The sequence below is a fragment of the Ascaphus truei genome, chromosome 4 (assembly GCF_040206685.1).
Source record: "Ascaphus truei isolate aAscTru1 chromosome 4, aAscTru1.hap1, whole genome shotgun sequence".
NCBI classification, from domain to species: Eukaryota; Metazoa; Chordata; class Amphibia; order Anura; family Ascaphidae; genus Ascaphus; species Ascaphus truei.
The window spans coordinates 66,700,541-66,720,084 of record NC_134486.1 but is presented as its reverse complement, the minus strand read 5'-3'; the positions used below and the strand labels follow the sequence as shown (position 1 = coordinate 66,720,084).

The following is a 19,544-nucleotide window of genomic DNA, read 5'->3' as shown; positions in this document are numbered from 1 at the left end:
TGGGGAAATAAATATATCATAATTGTGTCCCTCCCCCAAGGTGAGGCCTCTGTATTGGCCACATTTGATGTCACTGCAGGCAAGAAGAAAGTTGAAGTGGCGGGTTGCAGAGTACAGAAAGGAATTTTGGACAAAAAGCTCAAATTTAAATTGGTCCGTAACAAAGATGTTATATGGGAAGGTAAGTGGCACATGAAACAGGGTGGAGGAGGGGGAAACAAATGGGCCCGGTGTTGGTTTCTAGCTTTCGAGCTAATATAATAAGTCCCTAAATATAAAGTCAAACAACTATTTCTGTGCAAGGCGAAAGAATTTAGGGCAATGTGCATAAAAACAAAAAACATAAAGCGTGTTTTTTTTCCTGACGAATGTTCTTCTTAATCCTGTTTTGTAGCTCAAACATATTGAAAATACATCTGTTGTATTTTTCCAATTCGAGATGAGCACATATTTTTTTTATTTTTACGTATTTGGATTTGCCTCGGATTCTTTAAAAATCCGTCCAGGCTGTATTCAGTGACGGATTTGAATGAATCCGCCCTGCTTTTTAAGTATACAATCTGTGTGCGGGACAGATTTTGCCAAAATGATCCAGGGAATGGATTTTGTCAGGTTCGACTATCTCTACTTCAATTTTCTGCTCCCTAATGTTTCCTTTCTTGGTATACAGTCTCCTCCTTTCCCACCTCCTACTTTTATACGTTTCTACCCAATTATTATCACTATAGCTCTTCACTTCCTCCATTTGCTAGTTTCTCCTTCTTTTTCCTTGTTTTTCTCGTGCTCTTACGCCATTCTTAATATCATTGTGTTTCATTTGTTTCTTTCATCGTTTTTTCACAACTTTCCCGTCTCTGATATTTGTGGGTAGTGAAATTGATCTCGCTAACACAGATACCGGTTTTCTCCTCAGGATCTTTAACGACTCTGAAACACCACAAGGATGATGTCCAAACAGTCAAAACAGGGGTGGAGTGCGGCCTGAGTCTGGATAAAGACGTGGACTTGAAAGTTGGTGATGAAATAATTTGTTTTGAAGAGAAAGAAGTAAAACAGAAAATCTCATGGGATCCTGGATTTTAAATTGCCTCCTTTTTTTTTTCTTCTCCCCTTTAATGTAATTGACTTCCAGGCAGGTTCCAAAAAAATAAAATAAGACTCTTCTAAGTATTGGCAAATTCACTGGATATTTATTTTAATTAATGATTCCAAAAAGTTTGTGCTGAGGTTGCTCAGCGTAGCTATTCTAAGACCTCAGAACAGAATGAGTTGTCAATGTTCCGGAGGTTGTGCATTGTGTGTACATATAGAACACCAAATAAGAAGTCATTTGTTTAGTGTACAGATGGAAGCCAGATAATTTTGGGACTCGGGACATCTCTTGTATAATGAATATGTAATAAAAGCATGGCTCTGGCCTCTCCTGTGTGTGTCATGTTTAGTTGTCAAGAACATATGTAGGGCATAGAAATATATGGGTATGTAGTTTATTAATGGGGAAAGGGATTCATTTTTCATAATTTATTTTTCTTTTGGGGAGAAATGTTCAAGAAATCATGTCCATGTCTGGGCTATTATATCAATTTTAACTAAAAGGCAGAAAAATATAGGACCTGTCTTTTCTTGTTTGTATATTTTGGCATTTATTTAAATACATGTCTGTTGATTTTTACAGTGATAAAATGTCATTTTCTGAGTGAGCAGAGTATAGAAACTTAAAAGATAGAAAGCAGGAATAAGTACACAGAATGTCTTTTATAGTAAAACATACACAAGCAAAAAAACTCCATCCACGGAAGTACAAGGGTCTGCATGCTGTGCCGACAGTTTCCCCCTTCCCCTTCCCGAGCCCAAGTGTATTCCAGCGCAGCAGAGATAATACCCTGGTAATAATGGCAGTCACACGTAACTACGCCATATCTGAATTGCTATGCGGTTTGTGGCTGTCAGGAAGGCACGCAGGTTCTTGTACTTTTGGGTTTTACGGGATGCTCGTGATGGAGCCGCCTTGTCTGTCACTTTCGGGATTAAATCTGCTCGGTCACCTGTCTATATTTCATTGTAACTATTACGTCAGGAAAATGTTCCTTTTGTGTAGAACTCTGTATGCCCATTATTTTGTGTTAGTAAGGGAAACCATGTGTGACCTATCTTCCTCATACTGTATGTACATGTTTGTCATTTCCTTTCTATGTACATATCTGAACACAGAAGAACACTTGCCTAGACAAGTTAGAGAACCCCTTTTGAACAAGCACTCTTATAGTGATAGATACAAATAATTAAAAAGTAACCTTTATTAGTGTATATGGGTAAAATTAGTGAAATACGTAAACACTCAACACAATTAAAACACGTATTAAACTGAATGTCTCTAAGTCTAAATTATAGACTGATAGAGGTAGTACTTGAAGGAAATTAATGTAACTGGCACCATATAAAGCGAATTCAAAAAAATATAATTTTTTAGTATTAAAGTGTAAAACAAATATGGTGCCTCAGTGTGGTGTGTCTATTATTGTTGAAAGAATCTGGTGTATGTCACTCAGGTAAAATGACAGTCACACCGCTTTCATGCCACATCTGAATGGTATATGGTTCTCTGACAATATACAGAGTGATTGTAATATATAGCAAGTGCTTTTCGGGCCAGACCCACGTAATAAGTACTGAGTGTGGCCTAGCTAGACTCTGTTGTCAGAGAAACCAACAAGGGGTTAAAAACGTATATCCTTCAATACAACGCTGGATATAATAAAATATCAGGAGGGGGGGGTGAGGCTAATCAGTGGGAACTGAGGATGTATAGTTATATTATTTCCCACTGGTTAATACATATTTACAGAGTTGTTGTAGCCTCAAATGAGCACAGTGTGGTTAACACAGTAGATAGATAGTGAGGTAAATTACTGCTCGTATCCCCTGTGAAGGTAGCAAATGTAGTTGTAGACAGGCTAGCTGGTATGTCTAAACTGGTAAAGCCATTTAATAAATTGTCTGCAGCTGCCTTTGAGTAAAGTCGCTCTATATCTGCAGACCTATATAGATAGTGTGGATACGTGATTTATACTTAATAGCCGCCCAACTGTATCAGTCAATATAGTAGTTATTGATGGGCAGGCTATATTGCCATAGACAAATAAATCTCAGTTACCACATATCCTCTGGGGCAGATAAGCCCTGTCTGCTAGATATAGGCGACTAAGTGTGGTCACTCCTCTGTGACGTCAGCACGCGTACTGGTGCGGCGACGTCTGTTTGACAGCGCGGAGAATAGCCGCTGTTTTACTTAGAGTTCCACCCGGCAGTTCTATACTTAGCGGTGTTCAGGAATACACCATGCCGGGTGGAGACTCAACAGATGCCGCCACTCGTGAGCTGTGATTAAACGCTCCGAGACAGCAGCCACTCAGGCACCTCTTTACTGATGTGGGCATATTACTGAGCGGCTGCAGGGCACCGTTTACACCACACTTAAGCCCTGTCTGCTAGATATAGGCGACTATCTGCCCCAGAGGATATGTGGTAACTGAGATTTATTTGTCTATGGCAATATAGCCTGCCCATCAATAACTACTATATTGACTGATACAGTTGGGCGGCTATTAAGTATAAATCACGTATCCACACTATCTATATAGGTCTGCAGATATAGAGCGACTTTACTCAAAGGCAGCTGCAGACAATTTATTAAATGGCTTTACCAGTTTAGACATACCAGCTAGCCTGTCTACAACTACATTTGCTACCTTCACGGGATACGAGCAGTAATTTACCTCACTATCTATCTACTGTGTTAACCACACTGTGCTCATTTGAGGCTACAACAACTCTGAAATATGTATTAACCAGTGGGAAATAATATAACTATACATCCTCAGTTCCCACTGATTAGCCTCACCCCCCCCCCCCCAGCTACACAGTAGCCTCCCTTCCTGATATTTTATTATATCCAGCGTTGTATTGAAGGATATACGTTTTTAACACCTTGTTGGTTTCTCTGACAACAGAGTCTAGCTAGGCCACACTCAGTACTTATTACGTGGGTCTGGCCCGAAAAGCACTTGCTATATATTACAATCACTCTGTATATTGTCAGAGAACCATATACCATTCAGATGTGGCATGAAAGCGGTGTGACTGTCATTTTACCTGAGTGACATACACCAGATTCTTTCAACAATAATAGACACACCACACTGAGGCACCATATTTGTTTTACACTTTAATACTAAAAAATTATATTTTTTTGAATTCGCTTTATATGGTGCCAGTTACATTAATTTCCTCCAAGTACTACCTCTATCAGTCTATAATTTAGACTTCGAGACATTCAGTTTAATACGTGTTTTAATTGTGTTGAGTGTTTACGTATTTCACTCATTTTACCCATATACACTAATAAAGGTTACTTTTTAATTATTTGTATCCATCACTATATGAGTGCTTGTTCAAAAGGGGTTCTCTAACTTGTCTAGGCAAGTGTTCTTCTGTGTTCAATGACTCTCTCACCCCTGGCACCAACTTACTGACAGTAGCTAGAGCTCACTATCCTTCCCCCTCTCACTCCCTATTACTATGTACATATCTGTACAAACACATGTAAAGGGGCGCATAGGAGAAAGAACAAAGACAAAATTAGTCAAATAAAATACAATTTATATGTACACTTGGAACATGTACCACTTAAATAAAATAGAGGTGGATCACAATGATCCCAATCGTCTGCAATACCCCTGAGGATCGGGCCTCAAGTCTCTGAAGCCCCTCTCCACAGTCTCAGTTGCAACAGCCACTCCTGATGTACACTGAGACTCTCCAGCAAAATAAAATAAAAACCTTTTATTGGACTACATAAAACAGATACTGTCACGAACAAAAATAGGAAACCTCCTCCCACGTGTTTCGAGCAAAACTGCTCTTTCTCAAGGAGTATGACGTCAGCAGAGGGAGGGTACTATTTAAACCTCTCCTCAGCTGATTAATTGGTGTGTAACACCTGCAATGATTTAATGTGTATAAAAATGTAATAATATTGGACCAGTGATTTCCAACGTTTTTTGTTTGGAGGAACCCTGGAAGTATTTAGAAACATCTCGGGGAACCCCTATCTGGCTGACACATATTAGGTTCGACAGGGGTCAGTCACAACATTTCACACCTCACGAACCACCTCTATTTCCCACCCTCTATCCATGTATTTCTCTCCCATCCATCTCACTAACTCTCCCCCCCCCTCCCGCCTCGCATGTATTTATCCCTTGCGTCTCATTCTTACTCCCTATTTTCCTCACTCATTCCCTCCTGCCCCTCTCTCTTCTCTCACTCTCGCCCCTACCTTCCGTCAATTACCCCACTCTCACTCAATCCACCCTACAAAATACATACCAAAAAACTCCACCCCCAGGGGGTGGGGTCTGTGATCCATAGGAGGAACCCATGAGACTGTTTCAAGGAGCCCCAGGGTTCCACAGAACCCTGGTTGGGAATCACTGCATTGGGCCAATAAATATTGTATACTAATGTAAAGGTATATAAATACCTGTAAACATCTATTAAACACAGCAATCAATTATATACAGGCATACCCCGCTTTAAGGACACTCACTTTAAGTACACTCGCGAGTAAGTACATGTCGCCCAATAGGCAAACGGCAGCTCGCGCATGCGCCTGTCAGCACGTCCTGAACACCAATACCGGCTCCCTACCTGTACCGAAGCTGTGCGCAAGCGGGGAGACTATAGAGCCTGTTACAAATGCGTTATTTACATCAGTTATGCACGTATATGATGTTTGCAGTACAGTACATGCATCGATAAGTGGAAAAAAGGTAGTGCTTCACTTTAAGTACATTTTCGCTTTACATACATGCTCCGGTCCCATTGCGTATGTTAATGCGGGGTATGCCTGTATATATATATATATATATATATATATAAACAGATGCTTTATAATGAGTAAATCTATATCAATTAGTTTCTCATTTGAAACATATATGTGTCCATACATAAAAAGATGCTTTATAAGGGGTGGACCATATCAATTAGTTTCTTCTTTGAAAAATATGGTTATATCACAATGGCTATTTTACAACTTAAAGCACATTATACAACAATATATCTTAATTAAAACACCCTATCTGGGCATTCACATCTGTTTTTAGAGACTAAGATACATTGTTTTTGGATCACTACACTTATAAACCCAAAGTGCTGGATAGATATCCAATCCATTTTAGTTAATCGCAATGAGTGTAAGAATGTGTGTCTGTACACATCTTGCAATTAACATTTAAACTCAGATAAATGTAAAATACATGGTTAATTGAAAACAATAGTTAGTTGATAATAGTATGTACCAGATAGAATATTAGTATAAAAACCTATTCGAGATTAACACAGACATGTAGTATCCTGGGTACCTATAATGAACTAAAAGGGGATAGTGAGGAAGATGGTGGTGGGGGAGGGGGGCAGCATGTTTCCTTCCAATAATAATTCCAGCCATTCTTTTGGGTCAAACTCCTATTCTGGTTCTCTGAGCTTCCTCATGGCTTGCGGAGTCAGGACTCACATCAGCTCTTGCAGGGAGGACTCAAACCATCATATTAATCCCTGAACTTGATTATTTTATGCCAATACCTTAAGGATGTATGAATATGAAGAGCACAATTGCCCAGCTGCGTTCTCTTAAAGCAGTTCTCCACAACCTCCGCATAGGGGCCTCTTAAGCTTAGCTGATGCCTTCTTAGTTCGCAATTATAGTAAGCATTACGTCATAGGCGATTTCACGCACTGCACGAACAAAGTGCAGCAGCTCTATCGGGCCGGCCATAGTGCGCGCAAGCATGATGAAGAGCGACCACGCGGCAGACTTTTGAAAAGACATTATTTTGTTTTCGGTGACGGACGCATCACGTCAGCGGTTTAAACAATGAGGGAGAACCAGCCTGGTGACGGGTCCGCCATGCCCCCCCCCCCATAAAAGTGTACACATTGCTCGGCCGACAGGTGTGCGCGATGCCATGCGCTCCGTCGCACACACGTCTACCATAAACGCAGCCTTAGACAGCGATGCCGCGTCAAAACAAATGCATTGCCGCCGTCGCGTGCGCTTATAGTAAGCGCGATGCGACGGACGACGGCTTGGTCGCGATCGCTAGAAGTCATCTCTATTTCATTTTTCCAGCGACCGCAGCCTGACGTCGCCGGCACTGTAAGCGCAACCTTAGGCCTGGTCACCTGAATTGAAGCTTCCACCTGTTTAGAAACCTTCTTGATTTCTGAGCTCTGCTGGTACTCAGACAAAATAACTAAGGCCTTGAGCACACACAGCGCTACGCGAAGTGCGCGCACGTTCGTCACTGACCCCTGGCGGCCAATGGTAGTGTTCATTGTTGAAACTACCATTGGCAGCAAAGCACGGTATCGTCGCCGTTGCTGTAGTCTTTGTGATTCCAGGCTACAGCAGCGCGACGTCGGTTTCAGCAGCCAATCTATTTCTATTTTATTTATTATTTTCTCATTATTACATTATTTTTATTACATTATTTATCCGTCTGCCAGCTCGCTCTCTCCGCCGCTCACGGATCATTCCGTCTGCTGGGGATGTTCACACATCGCCCAGCAGATGGGGGCGCACGCAGCGCTATGTGTACTCTTGTCCTAATACCTTTTACTAGGGCTCCCACTGTCGGGAATGAAGTGAAGGATTGTTAGGATTCTTGTGACAAAACTACTCCCAGTCAGGTGCAAAATCACAGGACAGTACTTGAGCATCCTTGGTGACTAGGAAAAGCTGTCAGCACTGAGAATCATACTCAACTACTTCCACACTTAATCTCCCATTAGGGACAAAGAAAGGGATGGCCCCACTGGATGGCTTCCTGGGGGCGGATGTAAATCATTTTTGCCCAGGACATACTTTAAAATGTCTCTAATACTCTATGCAGAGTGGGACCCTAGTTCAATGCTATCCTCCACAAGACCACTTAGGAATATAATGTTATTATGGATACTTGCTAAAGGGGTTGTCCATATTACTATCTTAACTGCATGACTTAAGGAAAGAAACTGAACTACTATCAAAAGCAGCTTTTTCTTGCTCTATAGTGTAGCCCATTCCTTAAGAGCCTCAGTTCTCCCTATCCCAGGGAAACTCTACTGGCAATCTTGCTGAAGACCTCTGTTTCCTTGATTAGGCGATGTAGATAGTCTTGTGGAAGCCATTCTCAATATTATAGGCACATACAACGCTGAAGATCAGTGTGGGTTTGATTAGGTCCACTTTGGAATTGGGGAAAATCAGTGAGAATGACATTGATCTCGCAGAAACGTTGAAAGGTAAGAATATGGACAATATTGCTGCATGGAATCTGTTTCCATTCTGAAAATGAAAAAAGTACTGTATAATTATTCTCTTAATAAGTAATCCTCTGCAATTACAAACCGTGTCTGTTGCCATGTCTGACTCCTAGAGAAGAGGTGTCTATGTAAGCAAATCAGACTACAGTAATATGAGCAGCAGGAAGGTCCACGTGCCACTTGCTGAAATTAGTGGTGTACTGACAAATCCTAGATGACACACAAAATAAGCAGAGACAGGGAAACCGTGTAGAGCAGTGTTTATCAATCGGGTTCCGCAGCACCCTGGAGTGTCTTGAGAGTATCAAAAGGGTGCTGTGGGAGTTACCCTTTTCAGAGGCGCAGGGAGAAAACAGAAGGGCTGCTAAGGGCTGGGCAGTTTCCTCAATCCTAATTGGCTGCTGCTCGGTAATGCAGCCAACTGGGATGGGAGGTGGTTTCAGGAGCATGCCTAGTTCTGCCCAAGTGTGGAACCAAGCACCCAAGGCAGTACTGGAGGTTAGGTGGGTGTGTGCCCTATGTGTATCATTTTTGTTGCGTCTGTGTTTCTGTTGGTCCTCTTTTTGAAGTGACACTTCTATGCTGGCACCTACCAAATGAAAATGTACCTGGGAGTAAATCACCTTGATGGAGACGGAAGTGCAGTCCCGGAAGTGGCGTCACTGCAGGCAGGAGGCCTCCCGCGTGCATGTGCAGGAGCCGTTGCCGGCGGCTTGGCGCACCTGCACAGTACTGATGACAGGTGCACGCACGTGGTGCAGACAACACACGCACGTACGCAGAGACGCACACACACAGACGCAAGCACACGAAGAATTCAGTTACTATACATATAGAAATGCAAATAGGTAAAACGGGGGCGGGGGGTGCCGTGCACATGCGTTATAACTCAAACTTTTTGCGTTTTGGCACTGAAATTGTGTTTTGATTTTTTAATTAAAAACAGCACAGTCACAAATATAATTTCTGTGTCAAAACACAAAAGCTTCACTTACAAATGCGCGTGCTCGGCCCACACTTTTTGTAATTGTAACTGTCCTGTTTGTGTTGTGTGTAGCTGTTCGCACTACGGTAGGGGTGCCTATGCAACTGACCATTATGAATACGGTAGGGTTGCCTTAAGAGAAAAAAAGGTTGACAACGACTGGTGTAAAGAATAGTATTAGGATGCAGAGGAGAAAAGTAGATTCGTGAGGGGAAAAGGAAATAAGAGTGAAAACCAGTCATCTGCTGTATGTACTGTACCTACTTTTTGTTTTAACATGTCTTGACCAATCTGTTTCGTTTGCGTATTATTATACCAGTCATTCTTCTGGTAGGCTGCTCGGTTTTGCAATGATTGTAACTTTTCATCATACTGATGATAGAAACTTGGCTGCCGCTCTCCCTTACCACACGCTTTTATACTCTGCAGCATTTCGTTTCTTCACTATTTTCAGAGTGATTACTTCAGACATTTTTTTTTGAGCGTAAGAAAAAAAAAAAGTTTATTAGATTTGCCAAGACAATTACTTCTAGCTTTACATGAAAAGACATTAGACAGTACATATTTAAGGGGGAAAAAATGTCTCTTAATCTTACACATTTTGTAGTTTCGACTGGGCAAAATCACAATTATGCTATGATAGGCATGTGACACTATAAATTGTAAAAAAGCACCATTATAAAACAGCTTCACTATACTACAATAGGCATGTAAAACTAGCAAGAGAGAAACACAACTTTATTAGTTTAGCTGACAAAAAATACCACATTTGGCTTTAATGTATATTTTTTTCTGTCTCTGGAGTGAGGACTTCATTTGTGACTGGAGAGAATGGTTTTGTTTTCTCTGAGAAAGAAAATGTATCAAATTGTTTTTTTAAATCCAAAGTTTTTCCATAGGTCATTAATGGTGACTTGCAGTTCTGGCTTGTTCTCATTACTCCTTGCAGCTTTTTTGGAAGAGTTCTTGCTTAAACCACTTACTTTGGCAGGTGCCATTGGCTTCAGTCTTGTCCCCTGACCTAAACCCACAGACTTCTGTGTAGGTAGACAATATATTTCTGAGCTAGAATCTTCAATCTCCAAAGCATCCGAGTTAATTTGCATTTCTGGAGAACTGACTGTTGAACGGATTTGGATAATTTCATTATCCGATTTGTCACAGTTTGTCTGCCTTCTGTCACATAATTTTACATTCTGAGCACTGGATTTTAGTGAAGGCTTATTTCTGTGAAACTTCCTGAGCGAAAGCAATGCGGGTGACTGAGGAGTACTTGAGATTTTACTGGCCAAACTTCCAGACCAACTGAAGCAGCTTTGTTGGGTTTGCAAAGGGGATGTTAATGTAGTTTTCAATCCGGATTCATCAGGAACAGGAAACAAAGACTCGTCTTTTTCATAATTGTCATTTTCTACAGTTGCAATATTTTTCTGGTTTATGTCTTTTAGGTCAGTTTTTACTTGTTGTGGCAATTGCTCTACCTCTGCCTTTGGTGAACAGGTGGATATATCTGTAGTACTACAAAAAAATCTACTTCGGGTTCCTGCAAGGGAGACAGAGTCACATTCCTCATTTCTTCTCTGTAAAAAGGTTGCAAATTTATTTCTGATTTTGGGTTGAGCATTTGATCCTTCATTATTGACACAATGGTCTAATGAATGTAAAATTGGTATTGTACTAGAAGACTTTAGTTGTGTTAAATTGTCTTCAAATTCTTTCCTGGCTTTCTTGGTTTTAGAAAATGAATATTGGCTCAATAGTCCAACGTCAGAAATGGTCTCTTCCCGAGGTCTTTTCACTGTAGGCTCCTTGCATGGGAATATTAACCCTCTAGGGCTGATTATTATTTTTTTGCCTTCGGTACAATTGTTTTTCTTTTCATTTCTCACTGGGCTTGAAATAATATTTATATTTGTATTAGACCTATAGTTCCTATTCCAAATGCTATCTGAATGTGAAGCCTTCAGATTAGGCCTCTGGTTATTCCAACAGTGATTCCTATGTGGGGAAGGCTGAGAAGTATCAGGGTTATAGTCATCAATTTGCTTCATGGTGTTGATGTCTGTATTTCCAAGAGCAATCTGCAGAGCAGCAGAATCGCCTATATTTGGCCCTGCATAACTTAATCCTTCAGGATTAATATGGTCTCCATATGGGTTCAGAGGAATTAGTTTTCTTTTCACAGGGTCAAAGACCAATTGGTAAAGAAAGGTATTATTGGCTCGAACAAACCCTTCTATGTATCCTTCAGGTACCGTTGTATTCGTTTTCAAATACTGACCAATTTTCTCAATGACCTTTATAATATCCGGGTTGTTTGCCATTTTGAGCAGCTTGCATGCCTTTGCTAAGCCAATCCCATGAATAGAAGGAAGGTAGTCACACCCAGATAAAATGCACATATGGCGGAATTTTTCTTCTGTGAACACATCCCCAAGCGGTTTACACATTCCTAGCCTGGCTTGGTCAATTTCCAGGCCATTTCCAAACTTGTCCATTTTCAAAATGACCTTTTTACAACCAAAAGCCAGAAGGTCCGAGTCCTCTGTAATGATTGCTTGTGCAAACCCGCTTTTAGTCAGGTATGCCAGCTGAGAATCCGCTTCGTAGGGAGCAACAATGCAATCAACCCCTTCACAGCGAGCAGCTGTAATAACTGCATGTGCCATTATAGAGGTGATGTTAATGCAACGCGAAAAACACTCCCTGGCTTCTGACAATTTGCCTTCCCGGAGCAGCTGCTTCCCCTTCAGCAGGTTTGCTTGTCGTTTCTCTCGTCTTGCTTTTTCTACATCCTTTTTCGATGGCAAACTGCACCCATCAAATACAAGTATAGGTCGGACACCAAATGACAGAAGCATGTGAACAAATTTCATGCAGTACAAGACATACTGGTCAGTCGGTTCTCCTTTAGCCAGCTTTTCAGCACAAGCAAAAGCTCCTTTATGCAGCCAGCAATACGTGTCCACTGCCACCGTCTGCCCTCTATACTTTCTCATGTGGATAGGCTCGGACGCCTCTTTAAGGAATTGCAGCAGACCATGGATTCCCATGACGGAAAGTCACCGTCTCACAGGAGTCGGGAACGACGGGTGGAGGGAAAGTCTGTATTAGTCGCCGGTTACGAAGACAGGAGGCAGGTTGGCAAACCGGGGCGCGATGACGTAATCAGCGGTACCGAACAGCCGTAGTACAGGCGATCATAAATAGTAACGATAATCCATCACTAACATCACCGGCGGCGGACGCTGCTGCTTCTACTTGAAAGAAGCGCGCGCTTACTGCGTGTGACGCAGGCACGCCAGCGTCTGCTAATTTTACGTCACAGCGTGCGAATCAAGGAGGGAGAACCTCAATGGCCATTTTTGGTTTGGGCGATATATCTATATATATCTACTGCAGACATGTAATTAACCTACAAAGGCAAGTTTCCTAATACTGTTTTCTGTTTTCACTAGGTGTTGTTTATGGCTTCAATGTGAACTCAAACAAAGCTCTTCAGCAACTCGCAGCGAAGAAAGAAGATACAGTCAAACTTCACAGTCATTTATCATCTTGTGGAAGAACTTAGCAGCAAATTGTCCCCACTGATAGAAGACATTGTAAAAGCTTTTTATTTATTTTTTGTTTGTTTTTGTGATCTGATATAATAAGTAATTATTAACTAAACCGCAGGGGTGCGCAAAGTGGGGGGGGGGGGGCGCGCGGCCACTGCATAGGTCCCGCGCTCTCCCCCAAGAGAGGGGACCGCGCGAGGCCTCTGCAGCGTCTCCTACCTGTTCTTTGGCGGCGCGTTGCCGTAGCAACGTGACGTCACATGGCCCTGTGACGTCATTTGAGCAGGAGAGGCGGCACGAGCCGGGAGGTGAATAAATGATCCGAGTTATCCGGATAGATAACAGCAGCAATAGAGAGGATATTAATGGTTAAAAAAAAGTATGTGTGCTAGGTAGCACTCCACAACCAAGTCCGTATGCAAAATTAATTATATGGTGCACGGGATCAAGGGGTAACCTCTAACCCCCAAGCAAGTCAGTAATATATACAGGAGTCCTCAGCACACAATGAAGGAATAAAGACAACATTTGTCAGCAAGAAAATCAATATATTGAATGTAATAGGAGCTACAAACTCAGTCCTGGCACAGGGTCTGGAGAGTGCATCTTATGGAGAAAAATAATACAAGGCGAGAGGAGGGGAAAAAGGGGAACAAGGGGGATGAAACACTAAAAAACAACAAAAGGAAGGGGAACAACTTACAATACACGTAAAGTTTAAGGCGATAAAATGTTGAGGGGCGATGTTTCTGAGCCAAATGCCCCTTAATCATTCCCGTTCCCAGAGGCTGAAAACAGCCTATGGTACTTACCTAGTTTACACACCTTCAACCTACTACCTCTCACCGGATGAATAATAAACTGATTGAACTAAAATAGTTGGTCTGTCTATTAGCAGTAAGTCTATCCTATAGGTTCATGAACATCAATAGTGCTAAAAAATAGCTTATAGCCTGTATAAACAGACTAACAATAGTGCAAGAATCTGTGTCACTGAGACAATTACAGTAGTGAGTCTATCCTATAGGGATGAGAGCAACAACAGAACCTCAAAAGTGACTAGGCATATATGTACAGACTGACAATACTACAAGATCCTGTGCTCAACAGAAACTAACTAATCACTTAAAGCACGGCAAAAAAATGTACAGTAAATTGAATAAGCGTAAGGCTGAACAAGAGACAGTGATTTGGACACAAGGACAAATGCCAAGCTAAAAAGAATGTTAGCAATACGAATCTTCTGCTGTGGTGTATATATTAATGGTTGTTTTATTGACATTAGTGTTTATGTTCATCTCTCTCTCTCTCTCTCTCTTTATATATATATATATATATATATATATATATATATATATATATAAATTAGTAGAAATATATACAATCATTTGTTTTGTTTTTATACCCAAAGAATTGGTTGGAAAGAAATATATAATAATTGTGTCCCTCCCCCAAGGTGAGGCCTCTCTATTATTGGCCACATTTGATGTCACTGCAAAAAATCACACCGGGTACAGCATCGGCCGCAGATCTACTGCTTTCTCTAGATGGAGAGAAATGAGAGGCCGGGAAGGGAGGAGCGTGACAGCCAAACCCTGACAGCGAGATACCAGGCGGGATTGTTGCTTTAGAAATTGTGAAGCGGGGGCATCCAGACACTGGTTAAGGGTTTCAGGAAACTAGTCATTCATATCTGGCTTTTTTTTCTAGATTAGTGAGATACGCACACACGTAATTGTAGTAAAGTATAAATGTAATACAATAAATAAACTGTTATGTTATTAGTTCTTATTAGGAATGTATAATAAAGTGGAGGCGGGGCTAGGTGGCGAGTTGCTTTTTGGGTAATTTGTCAAGCCCAGATTATCACTACAGCTCTTCACTTGCTCTATTTGCTAGTTTTTCCTTGTTTTTCTTGTGTTCTTACGCCATGTCACTTTTCTTACTATCATTGTCTGCCATTTGTTTCTTCCATCGTTTTTTTACAACTCTCCCGTCTCTTGTGCTTGATACTCGCATTACATTATTGGTATGCTGCAGTTGTCATTCTCTTGTTTTCACTGTTTATCACTTGCCAAGGTTTACCTAAACTACAGTCCGTTTATGGTTTTTCATCCTTTTTCTGATATGTATGTCTCTGTCTGTCTGTATTTATATAGTGCTTCACAGCAGTAATCCACGTGACACTCATATAAATAACAAGTAACACAAATAACACATAATGGGAATAAGTGCTTCAGACATAAAAGTAACATTTAGGAAAAGGAGGCCCTGCTCCAAAGAGCTTACAATCTTATTGATTTTATGTATGTATGTGTATGCATACACATACCACATTGGTATAGTCTTCTGTTGACCTAGATACAACACAGGTGCATGTTACCCAGTTTGAAAGTGAGCTGTGATATGTGGCTGCAGAGTTAATGAAATATGCAAGTGTACAAATAACATACCTGTACTTTGCAATAGTCTCTGATATTTGTGGGTTGTGAAATTGATCTCGCTAACACAGATACCGGTTTTGTCCTCAGGATCTTTAACGACTCTGAAACACCACAAGGATGATGTCCAAACAGTCAAAACAGGGGTGTAGTGCGGCATGAGTCTGGATAAAGACGTGAACTTGAAAGATGGTGATGAAATCATTTGTTTTGAAGAGAAAGAAGTCAATCAGAAAATCTTGTGGGATCCCGGATTTTAAATTGCCCCCTTCTCCCCCCTTTAATGTAATTGACTTCCAGGCAGGTTCCAAAAAATAAAATAAGACTCTTCTAAGTATTGTCAAATTCACTGTATATTTATTTTATATAATGATTACGAAAAGTTGTGTGTGTGGTTGCTCAGCGTAGCTATTCTGAGACAGAACAGAATGAGCTGTCAACATATCCGGAGCTGAACACCAAATAAGAAGTCATTTGTTTAGTGTACAGATGGAAGCCAGATAATTTTAGGACTCGGGACATCACTTGTATAATGAATATGTAATAAAAGCATGGCTCTGGCCTGCCCTGTGTTTGTCATGTTTAGTTGTCAAGAACATATATAGGGCATGGAAATATATAGGTATGTAGTTTATTAATGGGGAAAGGGATTAATTTTTCATATTAATTTATTTTTGTTTTGGGGAGAAATGTTCAAGAAATCATGTCCATGTCTGGGCTATTATATTAATTTTAACTGTAAATGGCAGAAAAATATAGAACCTGTCTTTTCTTGTTGGTATTTTTTGGCATTTATTTAAATACATGTCTGTTGATTTTTACAGTGATACAATGTCATTTTCTGAGTGAGCAGAGTATAGAAACTTAAAAGATAGAAAGCAGGAATAAGTACACAGAATGTCTTTTATAATAAAACATACACAAGCAAAAAATCTCCATCCACGGAAGAACAAGGAGCTGCGTGCTGTGCCGACTGTCTTCCCCTCCCCCTTCCCCTTCGGGAGCCCAAGTGTATTCCAGCGCAGCAGAGATACTACCCTGGTAATAATGGCAGTTACACGTAACTACGCCATATCTGAATTGCTACGCGGTTTGTGGCTGTCAGGAAGGCACGCAGGTCCTTGTACTTTTGGGTTTTACGGGATGCGCGTGATGGAGCCGCCTTGTCTGTCACTTTCGGGATTAAATCTGCTCGGTCACCTGTCTATATTTTATTGTAACTGTTACGTCAAGAAAATATTCCTTTTGTGTAGAACTCTGTATGCCTGTTGTCATTTTTTGTGTTGGTTTCCCTTACTATGTGTGACCTATCTTCCCCACACTGTATGTACTTAAGTATGTACATGTTTGTCATTTCCTATGTACAAATTATATGTATAAATATTTATCTATGTAATTACCAATACAACTTTATACTCATCTAACTACCTTTTATCTATCTTGGTCTTTTAACCATCTATTTTTCTAATTCACGTTATCACTAATTTATTCTCACATAGGGAAAATGTATTACTGAATACTACCATTTCTAACTCCAACCCCGATCTCCGTGGCTGGCAGCATGTCCAGCCTCATGCTGGGTCATCTTTCAACTCCTTTAATTGCTCCTCATTTCTCTTCGAGTCTTTGCCATTTTTGAACAATACCCAAGACATCAAAAGGACCAGCTTGCGGTCCTTAAAATGCCCAACACGCACCTTGTACTTCCAGCGATTGGGTATGCAAGCTGTGGCACAGGGCAAGCTTGCGACTGCAGAAGGGAGCTGCCGAGACACATGGACTCAAGACCTGTGCAGCAGCAGTACATTCTAGGTCTGACCAGGATTGGGTATGCAGGTAACTTTTGGAGTATTACATGACCCAAAATGTGAATGCCAGAATGTGAGGAAGAACTTCTTAAAATCTGCCTCTATTTTCTGATCCATTAAGTCCTTTAACATAGATGCAGGTTCTACCAGAATAGCTGTCTTCCTATTCTTGTCGATTACTGCTGCATGCACCCTGGGAATATTCTCCCAATCTTTGACGTCGTATGAAATGGATACACGAGTCTTCTTGAATCAGAATTCCTTTTATTAGGATCCAGCCATTCTTGTTCCAGGATTTGCCATATTAAATCATGGACATTAAAGCAACACTAAGGACTTTGATGCCCCTTGAATGACCTACCCTAGATTGCACCTCTTTTCTATCCTCAAATCTCCAGGGCAGGCAGCATAAGTTTAACATAATTGGTGTTGAAAAAAAACGCACCTTCTAACTAAATTCACCTTCTTCTGAGGGCATCATGTTTCCTTTCAAGAATGATTCCAGCCATTCGTTTGGGTCAAACTATTCTTGTTCTCTGAGCTTCCTCATGGCTTGCGGAGTCTGGACTCACATCAGCTCTTGCAGGGAGGACTCAAACCATCATATTAATCCCTGAACTTGATTACTTTATGCGAATACCTTAAGGATATATGGAGAGCACAATTGCCCAGATGCGTTCCCTTAAAGCAGTTCTCCACAATCTCCGCATAGGTGCCTCTTAAGGTTAGCTAATGCCTTCTTAGGCCTGGTCGCCTGAACTGAAGCTTTCACCTGTTTAGAATCCTTTTTGAATTCTGAGCTCTGCTGGTACTCAGACAAAATAACAAATACCTTTTACTAGGGCTCCAACTGTCGGGATTGAAGTGAAGGATTGTTAGTCTTGTCCCAAGAATCCTACCCCCCAGTCAGGTGCAAAATCACAGGCAGTACTTGAGCATCCTTGGTGACCAGGAATACCTGTCAGCACAGAAAATCACACTCAACTACTCCCACACTTAATCTCCCACTAGGGACAAAGAAAGGGATGGCCACACTGGATAGCTACCTGGGGCGGATGTATAATCATAACTCTGTACCCAGGACATACTTTAAAACAAGAGGGAACTTTCAATGTATTATTTCCTGGTAAAACATTTTATACAAATATTTTTGAAAGTTGCAACTAGGTACACGAGGACAGTATGTTTCAAAGACAAGAACTAGAATGTCAAGATCTGAAGCTGGAAAGTAGGAGGCTCAGGGGAAATGTGAGCAAGTATTTAATCACAGAAAGGACGGAGAATTCATGGCACAATGTATTTATTAAGGGAAATAATGCTTTGATGTTGGACGATATAAGACTATCCTAAATATAACAGCAATCCAAGGAGGGATGAGAATTTGCAATAGATAGGGAAAAAAATGGGTAGACTAGGTGGGCCAAGTAATTACTTTGTGCTGCTACTAAACACTTTCTATATAAAGACATACACAGAATTTACAGTAATAAAATTAATTCTTTCTTGGGGGCTTTATAATTGAATATCTGTTGTGCAATGCTGTCAACAATACCTCTCAAATTGGATTCTGACAGTTCAAAATGTAGACGTAATTCTACATCCACCAAAGCAGCTGCTTCAGTGTATATAGAATTACCACTTAACAAGCTATTCCTCCAGAATTGGAACAGAAACCAACAGCAGTTATGGCCATTTGACGCCCTTAATCTGCCCATTTCCTGAACTGCTGCAACACCAGACTACTGAAATCAATTAACAAACCCAACCCCCATGGCATCTACACCAAGATATTTTATTTGTTCAATAGGATTTGTTGCTCTAAGTTCTGCTAGGATATTCCATGTATCAACTATGCATTCAGGAAAAAATATGCAGTGCCCGAGTGTCAAGTTTACCAGCCTCCAGTTGTAAACAGTCAGCCTTTCCTAATATTTTTTTCACCCAGTTTTAACTAAAGCATATTTAGGCCATCAATACATTTGAAAACCTTCCTCATATTCAAGTTTATTTTCAGGGTACATGTTAATATCTTCACATATAAACCCTGTACCACTTGCCATTTTTGGGGGGGAGAGAATTGTCCCCGTTGCTATATCCTTTTGTAGATGGTCTTGCTGACCGGTAACCAGTTATGAATACCTCTACAGTACAAAATAATATATCCTAGATCCCAGCTGCTGGGTACTTACGTGGTCACTTGAGACCACCTCAGACATTACCCACCTTGAACACCTCCACAATACATTTAATCATATATTCTGCCCAAGTTTCACTGTGAAGTGCGTAACAGCGAACCAATTGCCATATTGTAATCCACACCACTAGTTTTGGTAAATTCAAATCATTAACCCACATCTCGCTGTGTGTGTAATTTGGTACCTGACATGCA

At 40.9% G+C, this 19,544-nt stretch overlaps 2 protein-coding genes across 8 annotated transcripts in view; one reads left to right on the top strand and one right to left on the bottom strand.

Moving 5' to 3' along the window:
- MTIF2 (mitochondrial translational initiation factor 2) overlaps nucleotides 1-15,684 on the top strand; it is a 46,204-nt gene extending 30,520 nt beyond the window's left edge. For 5 of the 7 annotated variants that reach the window (XM_075595969.1, XM_075595968.1, XM_075595971.1 and 2 more), the window contains exons 13-14: nucleotides 41-181; nucleotides 914-1,419. In XM_075595969.1, the coding sequence (XP_075452084.1) occupies nucleotides 41-181; nucleotides 914-1,083 (311 nt within the window). In that variant the 3' untranslated portion in view covers nucleotides 1,084-1,419. Of the gene's footprint in view, nucleotides 1-40; nucleotides 182-913; nucleotides 1,420-12,807; nucleotides 13,286-15,437 lie in introns of those variants that run through there. The other 2 variants (XM_075595970.1, XR_012800915.1) reach the window with 2 other exon arrangements.
- On the bottom strand, nucleotides 9,858-12,619 carry EXO1 (exonuclease 1). The gene has a single exon (XM_075595967.1). The coding sequence runs from the start codon at nucleotides 12,400-12,402 to the stop codon at nucleotides 10,213-10,215; it is 2,190 nt and encodes a 729-aa protein (XP_075452082.1). The 5' UTR covers nucleotides 12,403-12,619; the 3' UTR covers nucleotides 9,858-10,212.
- Nucleotides 15,685-19,544: the final 3,860 nt, after the last annotated feature.

What these genes read in the sequence shown, in the direction of transcription:
- EXO1 (XM_075595967.1), bottom strand. Translation starts at nt 12,402, where the DNA reads ATGGGAATCCATGGTCTGCTGCAATTCCTTAAAGAGGCGTCCGAGCCT.